Here is a 22,628-nt window from a genome sequence, read left to right as displayed (position 1 = left end):
AGGTACATTTTTTTTTCTTTTTTAACATTTTTAATTGCACAGTAAGTTTATTTTATTGAGTCAAGCACGACAGTTAACACCTGAAATAAGCCACTGAAAAAACTTGTGAGGTTGCACATATATTTGAGCATCTAAATGTTATTATGGAAAGGAGTTATTGTAATTAAATGTCATAAATTTTATTGATTTAATCCATCAGCATTATTGAGAAAATAATACCATGCTGAACTTAGCATGAACAAATATAGTGCCTTTCTTAACCTCGATGGTTGCAGAGCAGCAGCTAGCTCTACGAGAAGTAAGACCGCATCTGCCAGCATTTAGACCCGCAGCTGCATGGTAACTTGCCACTTTGACACATCTGTGTTTCAGTATCCAGATAGCTGGTGTCCAGTTTGCATGTGTTTGTAAAGTTTTAAGGTACAAGTGTTTTAGATTGTTTTGTTTTAGTTTATGTATTACTGGTGTGTTTCTGCAGTCTAATAATGCTACGCTATCCGTACAATTTCAAACAATGTCTTTTTATGTGCAACTCTTACATCATTACAAATTATTGTAGGGAAGTTAGAGGTTTTGCAACATAATTTCCAGACATTCCCATTCCACACAGAGAGAGTTTTCGGATGCTTGTGAACAAATTTAGGGAAACAGTGTCTGTTCTTGGTAAGATGCAAAGGGTAAAATGGGGTGTGATTACTGAGGAGATACTAGATGACAGAGAACGATTGGAACACACCTCACAAATCCCTCCGGTGCCTAGCACAAGAAACAGACATTTGCATGTCGTCTGCATGGCAACCTACCAAGCTTTTAAACCTAAAACCATACATTAGAAGAATTGAAAGAAACAGGAGAGTAACAAACAATTTCGGGGGGGATACGTGTTGGTGAAAATTTCCTTAAGAAAATGCTGTAAATGTGTGGAAGCAGAACATCATTTCCAACACCTCTTGTAGCTCGGTACGTGCTCATTTTAATTGTAACTGTCAATGTAATTGTACAAGCTTTATTTCATTACATAGCTAGCAGTTCCACTTATGCGGATGTTGCATCCAGTTTGCCGGCAGACGAGCTCTCATTGACCGTTGAGCTAGATGCCTATCTGCGGGCACCTAGGTTGAGAAAGGCACTATACATGTTGGTTACTTTTCTTAATCAGGCATTTTTTCTGTGTTGCAGAGCATGTTCAGTTTTTGGAGTATTTCAATATTTACACAGCGCATTCGAACAAATTTGAAAATAATGACAATTTATCGGGGAGGACCACGCCCTTATTCATAGGTGGTAACACTTGCAGGCAGGAAGGAACCATGGCAGGAACAGCCTTTGATTGTCACCACATTGACAACTACAAGCAGTGCTAGCGACTGTGGTGGGTACCTATAGTGAAATTCACTTTAGTCAAATGTGGTCAAGAAACAGTATCTTGCATGCTTTATAGTTCTTGTGCAGAGTGTGTTTTCCTACTGCCGATATTTGGTGCAACAGAAGGGTCCCGCTAGGCTGACAAGCAGTGGCTGCATGCTTGATTCTTGAATGCTCTATTACAATGCATGAAGCATGGCTCCCTCCCCTCCCCATTCCATTCCATTTGCACTAGCCTAGCAGAAAAGGAAATTCACCAGATTTGTCTGCGAAACTCAAGTTTAGGCTACAGAATTGAAAAACAGGAATGATTTACTGGGAAAAAAAATAGTACATATCTAATACACATTTCCCTTATACCCAAAATATAGCCAGAATCAGACACTCTTCAAGGTTCATGTACCTACAAAAACATTCATCTCCAAATATTATCAGTCACAGTAAATTCCAAACATCACATACCACATGTTAACAATGCTTGAATGCCTGCCTGGGCAACGATCTTTGTGGGCCTCCATTCATCAATTTCATCATGTCATCGCTCATCCCCATCTTTGCAAATTAGCCAAAAGTGATGCAAAAAGCATAGCCAAAAGTGACACAAAAAGCAAAGTAAAATAAAGCAAATCAATCAATCAAATATGTACCAGACACGCATTGGCGAAAATACCTGATGGTACAGATTTGTACCAGCTGAATGTCATAGGGTTAAAACAAAAATTACTAAAGTCTGGTAGCTGTGGAGATGGTTCCTTTGTTCCCATGTGCAAACCCATTCTGAAATTTGCAATGTTGAACCATCTGTCATGACTCATCTTCCCTGGATCTCACCTGGCTAGATCTTCTGTATGCTTCTCTCATTTTGATGGATTGAGAGACTGCATGCTTGTAATTTTGGTCAGTGCTAAAGGCATTCAGGTCCACGGCACGAAGTATACATTTTATGGCCTTGAATGAAAGTATCTGTAGGTCTCGACAGTTTTCTAAATGTTCTTCTACTCTGTATTGTGGACAGATAATATGGAAGTCAAACTATCGAATTTATCTGTTCACATTAATCATTCGATACGGAACACATTCTGCATAGTTGCATAACCGATTACCCCCTAAATTGGAAATGAAAACTAAAGACTGAAGAAGTGAAGTAACCAAACTGAGATATTTTTTCTGTCAAAAGGGAGTAAAAAGGAATATCTTGAGCACTACTCATATCTAAAGTTCGACACGTTGATTTGTCACTACTCAACTCTTCAACCTTACTGCTTTCTTTACTAGTATCTTTGGTAACTGTTTGGCAGTCTTCTGTAGCGCACTTTTCAATGAGTTGCATAGTAACTAAAATACATTCTCCATTAATGCTTGTTTCAAGAAAGTCAACTACTTCAAACTCCACCAGCTCTCAATTATCTCCACACACTAGATCAGAATTGAAAATGCCATTCTTCCTTGGAATCGAATGGACACCTTCAAATAGCAGGAAAAAAATCACCAAGTTACAGGTCCTGTCAAATGGCTCATTAGAGTCAGATCTGATCATCATCAATTACCACTTTCATCAATAGCAATTATTTAAAAATCAATTTACACCATGTGTAGTCAATGTACAGGCCCTGGCAATGCTTTTGTGGTAGAGGAATACTTTAAAAGTAATATATGGTACAATGTATGGAGGCTGCACAGCACACACTGACTGCCTGCGACTTCTTTCTCTGGGGGTACCTCAAAAACTACGTTTTTGAACACATATCCCTAACTTAGAGACCCCGAAGAGAAAAATTAGAGAAGAAGTCCAGCCAATTCGACCGGCAATGCTGGTGTCTGTAATGGATAATTTTGTTTATCGACTCAGTGAGTGTACAACACGGAATGGTGGCTATCTACCAGATGTGATTTTCAAAAAAATGAGACGAAGTGAACAGTGTTGTGTTATTGTCTTAGAAATGGTATTATGTTATCTATCAATTACGACTACCCTGCTTTATATCAGCTGTACTGTGTTATGACAGGAAATATATTAACCCTTAACTTGTGAGGTGCTAATACTGGGATATACGTACTTTGTGAGGTACGTCTGTCAGACCCTCTGAATCTTTTCACCCCTGCCTCAACTAAATTACCAATTTAACATTCTGATATTAAAGAATAATACATTAGGGGTATTAGTGACTGATTTGACAGCAATTAGTGCCAGAACGTAAGTTATAAAGCTACCATATTCATTAGTTTATCCATCTAGAAAAATTATTATAAATGTGAACATATTCATTTCACTTGTCATACTGTCAAAAATATACACAAAAAATAACCTTTTATGATATATTTAGCAACTAGTTAAGTGCAATTTAACTACAGAAAGCAAAAAGTGTTCAAAATAGAAGTAGTCTAATACAGAGCATTCCGTGGCATTTGCTACGAGACTCGGCGGCAAGTGGCCCGGAGGACAGCGGCGGGCCGCTTGCCACCGAGTCTCGTAGCGGATGTCACAGAATGCTCTGCGCCGGGCCGCTTGCCGACGAGTCTCGTAGCGAATGTCACCACTCCATGTGAGGTACGTCAGGCAGACTGCACTTGGCAATAAACAAAGCTTCACTCCTTACACACGATAAGCTGGCGAGAAACTGATGCTGTGAGTAGGGTCAAGGACACTTTTGCGTAAGGTAGATGGAAGGTGGCGACACTAGCTTGAACGAAAGGCGGTAATCTGAAACTTCCCGAACTTTAAGTGGTCTGTGAGGCTGCACCTCACAAGGGTTAAAATTGTAGATATACAGGGTTTCTATAAATTAGTTATACAAAAGTAACCATTAATTGTGAAGAAAGTGTATGTGTAACAGAAATAGTTTATACATCAATGAATACAGCATATCTTCAAGTTTATTGTCGTATGTTGTTAGTTTCAGATGCTGCCACTGGAGGCGTAAGCATCTGTTTATCTGACACAAGTACCGACTTGGATTGGTCATGGTGGAACGGTTCCGTGGCCACCTCGTTCGCCTGATTGGTTGGACCACATGTATTTTTCTATCTCGGGTTACATTAAAGAACGTGTGTTTGTTCCCCCTCTTCCCAGCAACGTCGATGAGATGGCAACGGAATCGTTTTACCACGACCAATCCAAGTTGGTACTTGTGTCACAAAAACAAATGCTCACGCCTCCAGTGGTAGCATCTGAAACTAACAACGTGCGACAATAAACTTGAAGATATGCTGTATTCATTGATGTATAAACCATTTCTGTTACACACACTTTCTTCACAATTAACGGTTACTTTTGTATAACTAATTTATAGAAACCCTGTATATTGTCAGACCCTATATTTTATGCCAAAATAACAAATTATATTGAATTACAAATTTAAATAACAAACAACAACTTAAATTTAAAATATACTTTAATTGGTCAGATTGATGTTACAACTGCTAACATCAAATCAGGTACAATCTTAATGTTGATTTCTACAATGCATGCACACAAAACTGGGATAATTATTGTGATTCCACACAATGTAATAAGGTATTCCACATTATGTAAAATGTTCCTCTAGATGATCACTCAAAAACCTTCACACGAAACCATAAGTTTCTATACAGAAAGAAATTACAACTTGACTAACATCTGTTCACAGCCATAAAATAGCAGAGTGCTGCAATGAATAGATAAAAAAGAAGTCTAAAAATTATTTAAATATAACAAATCATATTAACCTCTTTTATATATGCATGAACTACTGCATCTCCATTAATGCTTGTTTCATGTTTTTCCTCCAAACATCTATACAGAGAACATACAATTTGCATATAGAAATGCATAAAGCACATCCATTACACTGATATCGAATAATAAAATACACAAAGCACAACCTGTTTTTATCAGCTTGATTCGTATTTCAAAATGAAAGCCCTGAATAATAATAAAGCTTTCAATATAGATGTTATGTAACAAAATAAATGTGATGTTGCACACTAATTGAAGCTTTTTGTACACACAAACTTCCTCCAGCCACACATCTATTAATAGGCATGCAAATTACTATTAACATCTACACTGTTCAGTTACTTTTAACCACTGTAACAAACTAAAACACATTAATACTGATCAATAAGCATTTAAACCTTACCTCTTGTTTCATTTTCCTTCTCCTCCATATTCTCATAATCAAATTCTAATTTAGATTTGGCACAGACTGTATTTTTTTTAACTAATAACTGACTGATACAAGACAGAAGTATGAAGAGAAGTGAAAGTTATATTTATATGTTATGTATTGTAATTCACTGTAATATTTTTTGCACAGTCCTTATGAGAAATGCCAGAGAAACAAAGTGCTGTGTGAATATAAAGGAAATCAAAAGTTACAGACGAACAAAGTCTAAGATAACACATTTTAAGGTACAGTAGATCTGATCCCTAGTAACTTAAAAGTAAGCTACTTTGATACTTGGAAAATTATTAATACTTTGCAAATGGAATTATGTATACTGAAGAGAAATAAGGAAGCACTATGTAAAAATAACTGAACATGGTTAAAAGTTTCCATTTCAACAATTTGAAATATACTATGTGAGTTCTGTGTGCACATACTTGTTAAACATGTTATGAGAAATATGATTAAAAAAGTAACAAAACCTTCCCCGGAAAAGAAATGTAATTTTTTTTCATCTTGACAATCAAATACTGGTTCAAATAAAATTCACACACACACTAATTTCAGAAAAGGAAGTACAACAATAGTGAGATGAATTTTGGTTAGTTGGTTGCTGACAAAAAAAAAAGCTTTCTCTTGTACATCAAGCTTTCATTCTTCAGCTACATTAACAAACTGTGCTCTACTTTTTCTTCAAGGACATACCCCGTACAACTAAAAATTGTTATTAAAATATTTAAGTAGAAAAAATATAAGGAGAGTAAGAGAAATACCATCCATTCAAAACATGTTAACATTTGGAACACACTAACATTTTAATACAAAATCACTTGCTGTCTATCTAAAAGGTAAAGGCAAGATAAAATTTGCAAATGTAACTCAAATGGGTCATTGATTTGAATAGAAAATATGCCACTACAGTATAATTACCTATAGGAACAACTATCCTCACATGCTAATTTGATTCTTTACAATATTTTTTAAAAAGATTCCATGTTGTATAATACTGCAAGATCTATGCATAACACAAGTACATAACTCTATACTCGTTTAAAGTATATCATGCAAGCACAAATAACAATTTTACAATAAATCCAAATTGGGCATTGAGTGACAAAATATAAATATCACATCAAATATTCTCTTGCAGTATGACATTTACCACTGACAACTGTTGTAACATGAACTATAATAAAATGCAGCTAATATGTTTTTAAACAAGCTAATAAGCACAACTTCCATCACGAAAGAGTGTTGTTTAAATAAATTCACAAATATTTATTAACATTAAAGCTAACAACACTGACAAAATCATTGCATACTATCCATGATATAACACATCTTCACCAAATATGCAAGTGTTCTTTACACATAATAAACCTAGATATTTGTGCACCGTTCACCTTCACTGGAATGCCATTATCCATGAATGGTAGAGTGTTTCTTTAAGGTGTACCTATTTTTGAACCCCTTCTTGCATACTACACAAATATATGGCTTTTCCTCTTCATCTCGACTAAGGTTTAAAAACGAACTTGTCTCGCACAAATCGTAAGAGAGCTTGCCAGGTGCTAAAACAAGATCAAACTCAGGGGGGTTGGTAGTAATCAGACACTGGCTTTCTGTTTCAGAAGCAGATGATGTAGTGGGTAAAGAAATTTCTGGCTCTTTTAAAATTTTCTTCTTCAGTGCTTCTGCCCTACTTGTGCCGCAGTGTTTCAAATGCTTCAATAAGTTATCTGCACCCCAAAACATTTTACTGCACCATGCACACTTAACTTGTTTTTCGTCCGGATCAGTTGGTGGCTCATTTTCCACTACCTCTCCTTCTGACAAATGTCCATCGTCTTTGTAATCATCATCATCACTTTCTTCTACTTTTGGTTGTATTTTTAATTCTTTCGTGTCTGGAATTACTTCAACTTTTTCCTTACTAGGTGCATTTTCTTCACCGGTGAACTTTTGGGCTTGCATTATTGTGTTCCTATGAACCCCTCGGGATGCTGGCTTGCGCTGTGTTGCTTTGCTTCTTTTATTGCTCTGTGTATCACCACTGATCTGTTTAGGATTTCTCGCTTTCCTGTTTGCACTGTCAGTGGCTTGGTCACGGTTGTCTGTCTCGTCCTCAAGATATACGTAAGGGCTGATTACTCCTGGAATTCTTGGCCGCAATGTTCTAGAAGTTCCAGACTTTGAGTCAGACACCTTTCTGCTGACATTTTTATTCTCTTCTTCTTGGATTGTGTTAGCTGGCTCTGTGGGCTTTTGATACATAAGTTTCAAGTCATGGAAGTTCCCTTTTAAATCATCGACACTTTTGGTTTGTTGTGTGGACTTAATATTTGTAATTTTCAAACCAGGAGATGGTAGTTCTTTATTGCTTTCCTTATCTGGTTGTGTGGACTTCTGTATTGGTTTTTCTGTACTACTGACTTGTGGCTGTCTAACATCTTCCTTTGTGGTTTGGAAACTGAGACAGGATGTTTCATTTCTGTGTTCCAACTCATCATTAATTGTGCTTGCTGGCTGTATGGGATTCTGATCCATAAGTTTCAAGTCAATGACGTTTCCTTGGACACTTTTGCTTGGTTGTGTGGACTTAATCTTCGTAATTTTCAAGTCAGAAGATGGTAGTTTTTTATTGCTTTCCTTTAAACCATCACTGGTTTTCTTATGTCGTTTTGTGAACTCTGCTATTGGTTTTTCTGAAGCAACAGTGGCTTGTGGCCGTCTTGCATCACTAATCATACTTTCTGGTGGTTGTGTTAACTTTTCCTTTGTAACACCTGTGTTAGCAGAAACTACATTTTCACTACAATCTGTTTTATCAGATATGTTGCTTCCTGTTGACTTTCTTATAGTAATATCTGGAAAAGACTCTGCCAGTTGTTTTAGTTCATAACTGATACTTTCAAATGTATGTTTGAATTTTCCTCTTTTAACTTCAATATCAGGAGAACCTTCCTTTCCATCATATTCATTGGTGCACTCAAGAGATGTTGACTTACGCCTGCTCTTACGAGAAACTGAAATTTCACCATATTTCTTCAAGTCGACATTGGTTATTTCAGGAGGTGGTGTGGATTTACTTCTTGTAATTCTTACATCGCAAGAAACGGGTTCTTCTAAATCATTATTGGTGTTTTGCAGAGGCTCTGGAGATTTCAGTCTTCTAGTTTTTGTTTTATGCACAACTAGCTTTTCATGGGGCTCTTTACTGGTGCTCTCAAGTTGATCTGCGGACTTTCGTCTTGTAACTCTTTGCTGCTGAAGAGGTACATTCTCATCACATGTTCTGAAATCACTATTGGTGCTCTTCAGTTGTCTTGGTGCCTTACTTTCTTTAATTAACTTCTTGCACTGTTCTTTTAAATCATTACTGCTGTTTTCAAGAGACTTCATCAACTTCTGTTTTGTGTCACGAATACCAACCTTACCTCCAAGTTCTATTGTATCATGACTGGTGTCTTTGCATGGCTGTATGGATGTCTGATTTCTAAGTTTTGAGTCAATAAGAACTATTGGTGTTTTACGGTAATCTATTACATCATGATTAGTGCTTTTATATGGCTGTGAGTATGTCTGGCTTGTGAAGTGTGGATCACAGGGAAATGATATTAGACCATGCTCTTGCCAATTATCATTGGCACTTTTAGGCACATGTGCAAATGTCTGCCTTGTTCTGTCCCTAAGTTGATAATCTTGAAGTCCTCCACTATCTGTGACACCTCTTTGCTGAAATTCATTGTTACTTCTTAACCATCTTCTCCTAAGTCTGGAAAAGAAATGGCAATTTAAATCACTACCTTGTCTAGAAAGTTTTGAATACACCATACATTTCCGTTTTGAAGGGAAAGAATGTGATTATATATATAATACATAGCAAATACAATTGTCTTCATAAATGTATTATCTCCAGTATTCTTGTCCACAATAAGCAGACTGAAGTACAGACACAAATTGGTATGTTGAAATGTTTTGAAAGATATTAATGCACAATGTTGGGAAACAAGCTGCACTAATTCAGTTATTTATTTGTTACTATTCATTACTGTGTGCGGGGTTCTGAAATATCAGTACCCGAAAAAAAAAAATTCACATCCTGATTCACTTAGGAAATTACCTCCAGACTTTTTGGGATCCCGAACAGTCGGGAAATTCAAAATGGTATTATTTAAAAGTGGTTAATTCTCAATGTTTTCTCCATTGCAAGTGTCTAAACTTCTCGAAAATTGTTAGTTTTTATTACAGAAATACAAAAACAATCACTTGAGGTGAAAATGTCATGTAGAATTAGCGATTTCTAGAGCATCGGGAAATTTCAAACATTTCCCATACCGAAAATTTCTGACAGTCAGGAAGTTGCAAATTTCTTCCCTCTACTATTCATGTTCGACCTTTATACCATTGTTAGAAGACTACGTAATTTGCAGGTAATTTAGGTTAATTTACATAGCTAAGTATTTGCACATTTTCTGCAGCAAGTTCTCTGAGTAACTTTCTGCATTATTGACCCCTCATAAGAAATGCATTTAAAATTCTAATTATTTTAGAATGTGAACATATTTTTAATTTATATTATTTTCTGTGCTTTATGTATTATAATCAGTGTGTTTAGGTGATTTATGATAAATTTTGATTACAAATAAAAATTATAATCAACAACAACTGAACACTCCAGAATACACATTTCACTACGCGAAACTGCTATTATGCAACATGTTTAAAGACGTCCTTCACAGACCAATAACCCTACCTACATGATGACATGGAAATTGTGAAGAGGGGGAACATGCTAAAGACAGGTTGACAGAGAAATTACAACCTAACGTTGATATTGCAGCATGCATAAATGAAAATTTACGTGGGTCAAATTGACCCCTCCCGCTGTTCTAGGGTATTCTTATTATTATTATTTATTATCTCAATAGAGTTAGAATTAACCCATAGAACATTTCATTTTGAACAATATTAATACAAATAATGATTTGATGGCCATGTAGTAAAAAAAATATACACAAAAGCTACATCTAAGAAAAATGTGATGAATTTACATGAATATAGAAAGTGTTCTATAGTAGCAATGTAAAAGAAAGTTTGAGAGTTATACAAATTTAGAAGAAAGGAAAGTGTAAAGGTGTGTGGGCTTGGATATGAGTGTGTATGGAATTACTGTTTGAAGTATAGGGATGAAAATTTTAAAATGTGTGTGTGGTTGGAATTGTGGCACTGAAAATAGTATTATTGGAGTTAGAATCTATATGCATGAGAACGTAGAAGACAACAGAACTGCACTTGGCTGGTACCAAGTTTGACCTTAGTCGGGAGTGAATTCCTGCTAGGTACGAGAAAGACTTCTGACCAAATCTGCTTTTGTTAGGTTTGGGGATTACTAGGTCTCTATGTAAGGACGATCTGGTGTTTCGGGTGCTGAACTCAGAGCGAAGCTTAATCCTATGATGCAATGGAGATGATTTGTTATGTATACTATGGAGTAATGTGTAGCAATTTTCCACGAACATATAAAAATAATGCAAAATCGTCTCCAATTTCTCAGCTGGGCTATTCGCGTTTATAGTGTGTGCAGTGACAAGTTAGTTAACCAAACTCTCCAGAGATGGCAGCACCAAGCAAGGTACAATTCCAGCCACATACGCCATCTCGTGGATGACGTATCATGCTTCGCACGACACATCGCAGCAAGTTGTACTCCAGGATTGTGAGAGAGTCGGCACAGTTGATTTTGGTAGCTGTTACAAGTAGGAGCGGAAGAAACATGTTCCGTGGTCGGCCAGTAGTATGCTTTAGTTGACATGGCCCGAATCAAAAAGAACTTCAACATCGGCGAGGAATATGGAAGATCGATAAAAGTACATTTTCTGGAACTACGACTCGTGGACATGATTTATGAAGAAATCATGAGAACACTAACATTGTAATGAAGTTCAGAGTTGAAGCGGACACAAGAGTTACGAAAGGGAAGACGTAACTTTGACATTGAATGGATGATGCAGCTGTACAATCTAATTTTGGTACCAAAACGAGGAAAATCGGAGTCGTGAAGCAAGTGCCGAGAAAAATGCCGTATTTTCAGGTATGACAAGTGAACTTAGTTGATAACTGAATTTGACGCTTGTGCCTTTTGACGAGTTCCGCACCAATTTGATGATAAAACTAAATGTGCATATATTTGACAATGAATGTATACGACTGTTTAATCGTTGCAGTAGACACGATTAAGCATGATTCCACGTAAACTGCCAATGACACGAGACGTGTTATTATACGTATTTTACTTGCAAACTAAAGTGATATGGAAGTGCTCCACGTGTAAAATTATGGTAATTGTGGCATTCAATAATTGTGATTAGTATTTGATTATGTGGCGATACGAACGTGTTTAAGAGTTAATTTGTAATTTGCACGCAGGTGCGAGTTTGTCTAAGTCTCTCTCTAAAACACTTTTTGATCCCCAACCTAAATGGAAAATTCTTAAGTACCTTTAGTTCCCTTTAGAGCATCTAAAAAGAACGCTTGTAGTTGTGTCTGCTATTTAAATCTAGACTTGCGCAACGAGTAATACCAATAAGCATAATTGGATAAATGTTGCTGTATCTATTGGGAGTTGTTTGTAAGTTGATTTCACTGGACGAAATTCGTGTCTAATTATAAACACATATTTTGAATGACTTAGTTTAATTGAGAAATCGTCAACGTAATTTTAACACAAATTGTGTTCTATTTAAAGTTGTTATTAATATTATGATGGAACGTGTTAATGTTACAAGGACATGCCTGCAAGTGTTAATCAATCTTGTAATTGTTGAGAAATGAATTGTTAATGTGGAATAACACATTGTCATTATTGTTGCCACTTAAATTCAAATTGTTATTAACCTTGTTATCGCAAGCAACAAAAAGGTACAATCTAGTCAATTTACGTAATTGGTGTTGGCAAAGTAGTAGTAGTAGTAGTAGTAGTAGTAGACAAATTGTGTTATGCATCGTGGAATGGTGTGCAAACCTTTTGAAATGTGTCTTGCTTTTCAGGATTATTGCCATTTCCTATATGATTATTGATGACATAATTGTTCATTTGCGATTTCTTAATAAGGTATTGGGCCCACATTTGAAATTCTTGAAGAACTTTGAGGCGTCACGTAACAACGTGACATTAACCTCCACCAAAGCAATTTGTATGTTCTGCTATATTCTTAAATTAACATCCTGGCCTCTTTATTTTTTGATTAGCTTCCCCAAACGTAACTTGTATCAAGCAGAACGTTACAAATGTAATCTCGAAGTGACTGTGGGTATGTTGTAAATCTTGCGCAATTGTTGGGAATTATTTTCTTTGGGTGCAGGTGAATGGTTCTTAAGGAGTTGTTTTGGATTGTTTCAAGTTTCTTCAGACGAGTTAAGTTGACCGCCAAAAATAAGACTAGCACCATACTCTAATAAGGAACGAATAAAGGAAAGGTAGAAATGTCTACAAGATTTCTATTGAGATATTTACGAATTTTTCGAAATATGTAAACATGGTGAAAGATTTTACGAATATAGTTATTTATTTGGAGGTTAAAATTTAGCTGAGGGTCGATAATGATTCCGAGATACTTTAAATGATTGCTCAAAAGTACTCTGGCATCAATAAGGGTATTATCTAACTTGTTAGCAGAGATTCCCTTACCGATGTGTAGCACCATAGCCTTAGTCTTTGCAATGTTAAGCTTCAGGTTGTTAATGATGTACCAATTTAATAATTGGGAGAATGAGTTTTCCATTTTCTGCTTTACATCCTGGTACGTTTCTCCAACATGGACGAGAAGGTAGTCAGTCATCTGCGTACAGAGTAATCGATAAATCTGAATTTATTAGTGTGATATCAATAAATAGGTAGAATAATTTTGGACCAAGTATAGAGGCTTGTGGAATGCCTGAGGACACTGACTGCTTGGTGGAAAGTGAACATCCTACTTTTGTTGAGATTTTTCTATTCGCGAGAAAAATTTCCATCCAGAGAATTGTTTGGCTATTGAAACCAAATCTGTTCTTTAATTTTTCTTTTAGCAACTTATGATCAACGGTACTGAAGGCTTTGCATACATTCATGGAAATTAATCCAACTAGGGAACTTCTCTTTTTTGTCCAGTGTCTCACGCCATGGTATAGCATAAACTTTCACAGAAATAAATTATATTGTGTAGATTTCAATATACCATCTTAAAAAGGACAAAGAAAGGGGTCATTTTAACCCCTCCCGCCATTCTAGTGTTAATGTAATGGAAAATTTTGTTATTTAAAAAACTGACGTGTTTTCAATGATGATATTCGCAACTGTGAAATCTCACAGTCACAGAGGATTATTGTGTGTGATGGTGATGCAATGTTGTGTGTAGAAATTACAACATTTGGTGATGTAGTTCCTGAAGTTGAATGTTATTTGTGAAATCGTGCCAGAATTTATACATCGAACTCTCACTATGCCAGTTTCCACAGCCATTGTCGAAAGATCCTTTTCTGCTTTGAAAAGAGTAAAAGCATTTTTTTATTCAACAGAAAAGAGTAAAGGTATTTTTGGATTCAGTCATGTCCCAACAAAGACTTAATGAAATTGCTGTTCTAACTATACACAAGGATAGTGCTGAATAGTTTGATTTAGAAGATGGTTGAACAGATTCTCTCGGGCTATCGACCAGGTGAGTTGTGGAAATGATTCCAAGCTTTCGAGAGCTAACATCACTCTCGTCTTCAGGGTAGAAGTGCAGTTCTGAGCGTCAACCCAGTGTATATACATTCATGGAGGGGGGATCCCGGTGAAGATGGCAAACCAATAGAGTGGCATGTCTGCTACATGCACGTTTCTGGTTAACTAACACTAACCAGGCTGGGTCCAGTTTGAGCCCCATGTCGCGATTAAGATTGTATTTTTCTTCATAATTGGCTATTGCTTCCTTGATAATATGGTCCCAGTAGTTTGAAGTTTTGGCTATGATTTCTGTGTTGCTGAAATCTGGTCTATGTTCCTCGTTGATTGAATGTTCTGCTAGTCCCGACTTTTTAGAATGGAAATACTTGATGGAGCTTTGATGTTCTTTACAGCGCTGTTCTATTGTCCTACCCATTTGCCCAATGTATGCTTTCCTGCAATTACAGGTATTACCGTAGACTCCCGGTGGGTATTTTGAGTCCTAATCCATCCTTGGGGTTGCATAGTAGGTTTCTGATCTTCGGAGGTGGTTTGTGAATGGTTTTATGTTATGTTTCTTTAGAATTCAGCTGATAACTCCGGAGAGATTTCCGGTGTAAGGAAGGATGGCTATCTTCTGGTCATCTTTGTCCGTGTTCCCTGGTGTGTGTGGATTCCCCGGTGAGTCTGGATTCCCCGATGTGTCCGGATTCCCTGGTGTGCTGGTCTTCTTGGACAGTACTCATTTTAATGTCTAGTTGATGATGTGTTCAGAGTACCAGTTCTGTTTGAAAGCTGTGCGAAGATGTTGTATTTCTTCTGATAGATGCTCTGTGTCGCTGATGGAGATGGCCCGGTGAAATAAGTAGAGAGAACTGTAGCTCATTGAGATGGGTGGTGAAAACTGTTGGCATTGAGATATAGATCAATGAGAGTCTGTTTCCGGTATACACTGCATCCCAAGGATCCATCTGGCTTGCGTCTGATGAGAATGTCCAGGAACGGTAGGCTATTGTTCTTCTCAGTCTCCATGGTGAACTTTATATTTGGGTGTTGATTGTTTAGATGATCTAGGAATGGCTGAAGAGTTTCTTTACCGTGTGGCCAGACGACAAAGGTGTCGTCGACGTATTTGTTGAAGGTGGTGGGTTTCAACGGAGCTGTGCGCAGCGCTTCGTGTTCAAAGTTCTCCATGAAAAAATTGGCTACGGTAGGCCACACCGTCTGTTTGTTTGTAGTACTGTCCACCGTACCTGAAGTACGTCGACGTAAGTGTGTGCTTGAACAGACTGATGATTTCTGGTGTGAAGTGGCATTCTAGTAGTTGAAGTGAATCTTGAATTGGCACTTTGGTAAAGAGTGACACTACGTCGAAGCTGACTAGGATGTCATCTGATGATGTTCTGATCTGCTGAAGTGTCTTGATGAATTCAGTGGAGTTTGTCACATGATGTTCACATTTGCCTATCAGTGGTTCAAGCTGGGCTGTCAGGAATTTGGCAAGTCTGTACGTTGGGCATCCAATGGCGCTGACGATCGGTTTTAATTGCACTGCGGTCTTGTGTATTTTTGGCAGTCCATACAGTCGTAGTGGTATTGTTCCGCTTGGTGTCAATTTGTCCTGAATGGGTTTTGGCAATGATGTTTTCTTCAGAAGTGCTCTGGTCTTTCATTCAACTGCTGCTGTAGGATCTCGGGGAAGTTTCCTGGATGTGGAGTCTGCTAGAAGTTCTGAAATTTTCTTGTCAAAGTCTGCAGTCTGGAGAATAACTGATGCGTTTCCTTTGTCTGCTGGCAATATGAGGATGTCAATGTCTTCTTTTAGTGCTTTGAGTGCGAATTTCTCTGCTGGGGAAATGTTAGGTATAGGTGGAACGGCCCTTTTAAGGGCCACATAAGTTTCTCAATGTATGTCTTGAGTGGTCTCGTCGGGAAGATCTTTTAAAGTCTGCTCAATACTGCTGATTATGTCCCTGAAGGGGATACTTTTGGGTGCTGCAGCAAAGTTTAAACCCTTCAAAAGGATAGATATTGTGGCTTCATCCAAGGTCTTGTCCGTTAGGATGACCACGGTCCGGTTGGTGTTCTTGTTGGCTGGCTTGGCTGTTGGTAGACTGGCTGCTTCTAGATGGCTGAATTTTCTTGATTGATTTGCTGTAACCTGGTCCATTTGTAGCTCCATGCAGGCTCTGGTTGTGGAGTCGATCCATTCCCAGTCCATCGGAGATACAGATGATGCAATTTCCAGGTGGATGTCTAGTAGACTCCAGTCGACGTGCTCAAGTTCCCGGCGTGTGGAGTGTACCCTTTCCCTTACCAGTGCCATGCTGCGTTAGTTAACCAGAAATGCACACGTAGCAGACACGCCACTCGATTGGTCCGCCATCTTCACCAGGATCCCCCCTCCACGAACGTATATACACCGGGTTGATGCTCAGAACTGCACTTCTACCCTGAAGATGAGAGTGATGTAAGCTCTGGAAAGCTTGAAATAATTTCCACAACTCACCTGGTCGATAGCCCAAGAGAATCTGTTCATCATTCGTCGCCAGGAAAACTTCAAGTCTTACTTAGAAGATGGTTGTAACAAATTTATATGGAGTAGTGCAGTCAGGATAAACACATTTACAACATGCAGTACTACATAATGGTGAGTCCATGTTCTATTACCTATTTTTAGTCTCAACAGTATGGAGAAAAGATGTGTATTTAGCAGTTGCAATTGGTATTCATAATGAATACAAAAGAAAGTTGCCTACAAGTATATGGAACAGCCCCTGGACCTATTACTAGAATGTGTTTGAGAGCTTTTCTTATCATCTATTATTAACTATTTCATGGGGAAAAGATACTGGATTGGTCACAACATTTCATAACACACAGTAATAAAATATTGAAGAATCAGGAGCCATCATATTTGGTACAATTCACTGTTCTGTTCAGCCGCTGTAGATGTACCTAGCTCAAGTGGACGAATCCAAACATGAAAGGGAAGGCAAGTGCAAAGATGAATGAAACTATGCTGTGATTTTCAGATTAGTATTTCATTTGTGCACATTGTTTATTATTACTCACTTTCTTGTGTAATGCTGATTACAAGTTGCAACAATGGCTTTCAAGCGAAACAAAGATCATTTTAGAAGACCTGCTTCCCTGACTATATTCCCCTTGCAGCAGTCATCCAGTTAGCACATACATACACACACAACTACTACTATGACTAAGTTTCTGAATCATCAACCATCTTACAAGGGAATGCACATGTCTTAAGTTTCATTGATTTATTTCATTTAACATTGCTTTCCTGACACTTTCAGCTAATCATGACAATGGAGATGAATAGTAACTAATAGAGACCAGATTTTAAAGGGAAATACTTTCCTCTAAAAAGGACAAAAAAGGGGGGAGGTAATGAACTATAGTTGTCTTTTTTTCCACTCCACTAAAAATACAATTTTAAATGAAAGCTCAATATACCATTCATATATAAAAAGGGATACATTCAATTTCATATTAATGTATCCCTTTTTATATATACACTGCTCCACAAAACTTAAGCAACTCTGTACAACGTGGGATAGGTGAGATGCGGTGCCCATTCAACACTTGTATGAGACATGTACAAACATAAACAAGCACAGGCAGTGCAAGTGCCCTCTATAACGCATGACCAGCACCTTATAAACCAAGATTAACAGCTTGTGCCTGTCAGCGCAAACCACAGCCTAGTATTGTCCCAGTCCTCAAGCAGTGAAGTGGTGGTTCGTGAGTGGGATATCAAGTGTAGACACCTTAAAATTAATCCTAGACACCATTTGAGTGACGTTGACTGAGGTCGAATAATTGGACAACAGGAAATGGGTCGGTTCCAAGTGGAAATGGCACGGGAATTCAATGTGAATAAAAGTGTGGTGTCAAGGTTGTGGCTTCGCTTCCAAAATGGTCCTACTGTCAGTAAACGTTATGGAGGAGGCCATCTGAGGACGACATCAGGAGCTGATGACCGGTTTCTCACAATCACTGCCAGACGTAACTGCCAAAAGTTCTGCTCTCAACTGGCAAACGATTTGTTTCAAGCTACGGGACGACGTGTTAGTCGTGAAACTGTTCGTATGTGGCTGAATAAAGCACGATTGTATGCCAGGAGGCCTGTGCTGTGTGTGCCATTGAAACGGGAGCAAAAACTTACGGGAGCGATACATATGGTGTCAGGAACATGTCGAATGGAGAGAAGGCCAGTGGGCACGACTAATGTTCTCTGATGAGTCTCGATACTGCCTATCATCTGATTCTGGTCAGATATCCGTGTGGAGAGAGCCAGAAACACGATATCACCCTAACTTCATTGTTGAAAGGCCGTCTTTTGGAGGTTGTTCCATCATGGTGTGGGGTGGTATCATGCTGGATAGAAAAACGGACCTCTATATTGTGGAACATGGAACTTTGACGCTACAACGTTATCAGGATGAAATTCTCCATTCACGTGTTTGCAACTTCCATGGAGCATTTGGACCGGACTTACTTTTTATGGATGACAATGCACACCCACACCGTGCACATCTTGTGTCCGATTATCTGGAGACAGAAGACATTGCCCGTATTGAATGGCCTGCATACTCGCTGCACCTTAATACAATCGAGTATGTTTGGGATGCTCTTGGGTGAAGAATAGCGCATTGCAATCTGTCACCACGAACAATTCCTGAACTGCAGACAGCCCTCTTAGAGGAATGGCCCCGTCTTCCTCTAGACTTGAGAACCACACTGATCCACAGCATAGAGGCCAGATGCCGTGCCTGTGTGTCTGTTCTAGGTGGTTACACACCGTATTGACAGCCTGTGCCCTCTCAGATTCCAGCTTTTCATGTAGGTTTAATGTTACTGAACTTTCTGGCCACCCTGTACACCATATCTTCATTGTTGGTGTTCATTTGTGTTGCATTGTTCATCTGTACCTTCCTTATGTTCATTAAACTTGGTGAATTGACATTTTCCTTTCATTTAGTACTACTTCGTTCGAGTTGCTTAAGTTTTGTGGAGCAGTGTATGAATGGTTATATATGAATGGCATATTTTTTGCTTAAATTTAAAATAATATTTTTAGTGGAGTGCAAAAATAAAATGTAATCCATTTTCACTTCCTTTTTTTTGAAGGAATAGTACAGCGAATAATCTTACCATCGTTTCGATGAAATCTCCCTTGCAACTGCATTCCATAGCTTGCTGCCACTTGTACCTGGCTTCGACATTTCACTGATACTCAGTACTGTCGTCACTGTCACACAGTTAGTTAAAACTATTCTAAAAAACTTCACAATAAAAGTCTAAATCTAGCAGATTACACTTTCAACCCAACAGTCGTGCCACTTACAATAAGTTTGTTGCTGCATAAGCCCAGATCGCATTGTTTCAACGATCCCTGCAACATACTCCCAACACTCATGGAGGGAAGGGAAGGTAGAAGGAGTTTGTTCTTTCCTTCCTCTAAACTGCACTAAATAGACAGTTGTTGAATGTTTTGTTCAGGGGGAAAACTGTGTTACGAAATATTTGATATCTTGTCAATTAAGAGACCAAGGAAAATATTTTTAAAAAAAAAGGGGGGAAAGGAACGTAGGCTGAAAAACTAGTCAATAAAGGTACCAGAAAGGAAAATGTTTTAAAAAATGGTTAAGAAAAGCGAATGTGGGCTGAAAGAGGGAGAAAAAAGGGGTCAAAAAACCATTTAATCTTCTTGGTGGAAGATAATTATCAACACTGTTGATATTTAATCCATGATCTGTGTTGAAAAATAAAAAGGACTTCCAAGAAAATGGAATAGGGATAAAAAAAACGATTATACTGGCTGTAGGACCACACACTAAAGGTTCATTTGCCTATGCAATAATGCAGTGTCCAGGATGTACACTAAAGTTAACATTTGGGTAAGATCACACCTTGTTTGAGTGTTGATGTTGAGCTTTCTTCTTAAATTAGTTACATGCACAACTGAAAAGTTTAATATGTGTAACATTCACCCTAATTTCATGTGTGAGAGTTGTAGTAGAATGCAACATTAATTTTTAAAATGGGCATGATTTTATATCCAGCAGAAAGTACTAGGGCATTCCTAAAACAATCTGGATTCTCATGAAAGAATTGATTGATTGAGTTGGTGTTTTTAAGTCCACTTTATGCACAGTAAGGCTAATCGGGACTTGACCTACAGTTTAAAGTGGAATCCGAACCACTATGTGCCTCCAAGTATCGAACCCAGGACCCCTTTTATCATGAAATAATTTTAACAGAGATTCCATGTGGTCTAATGATTCACATAATCTCTGTTTTTTCCCCTAAAGGCATCTTACTCAGATCCATGGATACAAATATACAAAAATTAGGATTCTTAATAGTAGAAGAAAAATACAAGAATGTAAATAAGTTTCAGAACTCTCACTCCGACAAATTATTAATCTGTTTTAAAGTACTTCTTGCATTCTCAGATTTCAAAAATTAAAAAATTCTAAATTCAAAGTATAAAAAACGAAAAAGAAAAACATGTGGAGTAGATCATGTGATATTTTAAATCAAAATATTACCTGCAATGTTATATATTGTCCGAGTATGTAACTAAATTATTATTTAGTGAGAAAAAGCAACATCAACGTAAGACATATTATGGCTAAATTGACAATAGTTTCCACATTTCCATGCAACGCCACAGTTAATAATTTGTTATGAAGCTTGCACCAGTTGACAAAACCTCTCCCTATACATCTGTTCTTTTACATCATCTATCTCCACTTGTACCATCAATTCTCTTCTGAAGGGGAAAAAAATCATTTGAGTGCCTCAAAAGCATGAAAGTCAGGAAAACATGATCCCTGTGAAAAAGTTGAGTTGGATAAAACTTCTAAGATTTCAAAGCAAAAGAACCAGTGCAAGGTTGCCTTAAATTAGTCATATCTTTGCAGCTCATATGGACTACTAAAAGCATGAAAAAGTGGTGTCTTCAAAAATGAGTTGCCACAAGACAACAACCGTTAATTTTGAAATACCATCTACGAGGGGATGCTGAAAAGTTCAGAGCCCAACAAAGTTCACAAAATGTTAAGAGGAAGGTCCCATTATGTCTTAAAAGTACATATCCTTGTATGTACATGTACCAAAAGGCATCGCATAATTGACAGGCTTTCTTGTTGTTTCAGGTTCATTAAGTGACCATGGGTGTTTCTCCACGGCAATGCACCTGCCCATGGAGCAGCAGCGAAATTGCAAGACCTGGGCTTTCACTGTCTTGATCATCCACCCTATTCCCCGATCTGGCTCCATCGGACTAGTTTCTGTGTCCTCAGCTCAAAAAACACCTGCAGGGATGCCATTTTGCCTCAGATCAGGAGGTGATTACTGCCACAGAGCATTGGTGCGAGGACCAAACTTCAGATTTTTTTTTTAAGTTGTTTGCAAAACTTGGGGCATCAGGCCAGAAAGTGCATTGAGCTTTGAGGGGAGTATGTTGAGTAACTACGAAGTTTCATTACAAGTGCATTCTTTCTACGTCGGACTACGAACTTTTCAGCATCCCCTCGTATATATATATATAGATGCTTCACCCAAAAAAAGGACCAGTTTTAGAGTCTATATATAGATCTGCCGCAGGTAATGGGTTAAGTGTTGACCCAGTATTGTAAAGAGCAAGATTCCAATCTAAATAAGTAAAAGGTGCAAGCTAAGAGTTGAGGCAGAGGCATTCATACATATGTTAGGAAAAATCTGATTTGATTTACCTCATTTCTTCAAAGCATTTATTCTACAGCACACATCAATCAAATGATAGAAATGTGTAAATATAAATGCATAATTCCAGGATGATACGTACTCAAAAAAATATGCTCTTCACCACAAATGGATCTGTTTTCGACATTATTTAAGCAAACTCTCACAAGTTTCTTCGTGTAGATGTTCTGTCCACTGTGTATTAACAATTTCAGGAGCAAGAGGTGGAGGGCTGGCTTGATTGTCTGCACATAAATTTGTACAGGGTGTTTCACTCACTCTCCGCCCTTGATTTTTGCTTATAAAAAATTAAACTATTGGTCATAATGTAATGAAATTTGCTACGGACATACCTTGGTGTATGAGAAGCATGGTGACATCATAGCAAGTGTTGGAAGTGGTCTCGTAATTGACTATTTTCACTTTGTCCAGAGGTTGCAAATGTTACAACAGTAACATGGTATCCATACAGCTTTGCTTTTTTGGCAGCTCGTTGACATGTGCTTGTGGAAACTCGCATTTCCTGAAACAGTTTACACAACGACTTCTTTGCTAAGGCCTGCAATCTGTTTTTCACTTCCTACACCATTGCTTCTGGCACTTTTGGAGTCCTCCTCCCTGCACATCCAACAAAGTTCCCATTGTCTCCAATTGCTTCACCTCATATTGAATGG

At 37.8% G+C, this 22,628-nt stretch overlaps 1 protein-coding gene across 1 annotated transcript in view; it reads right to left on the bottom strand.

Annotated features, from left to right (window-relative positions):
* Positions 1 to 4,739: 4,739 nt before the first annotated feature.
* LOC145989865 (uncharacterized) overlaps positions 4,740 to 22,628 on the bottom strand; it is an 84,687-nt gene continuing 66,798 nt past the window's right edge. The window contains exon 4 of the mRNA XM_083125330.1: positions 4,740 to 9,285. Coding sequence (XP_082981456.1) covers positions 6,930 to 9,285 — 2,356 coding nt within the window. The 3' untranslated portion in view covers positions 4,740 to 6,929. The remainder of the gene's footprint in view (positions 9,286 to 22,628) is intronic.

This window comes from Lepisma saccharinum, chromosome 7 (assembly GCF_977018435.1).
Source record: "Lepisma saccharinum chromosome 7, izLepSacc3.1, whole genome shotgun sequence".
Lineage (NCBI taxonomy): Eukaryota > Metazoa > Arthropoda > Insecta > Zygentoma > Lepismatidae > Lepisma > Lepisma saccharinum.
The sequence above is the reverse complement of the archived record's forward strand: the minus strand, read 5'-3'. Positions and strand labels throughout refer to the sequence as shown.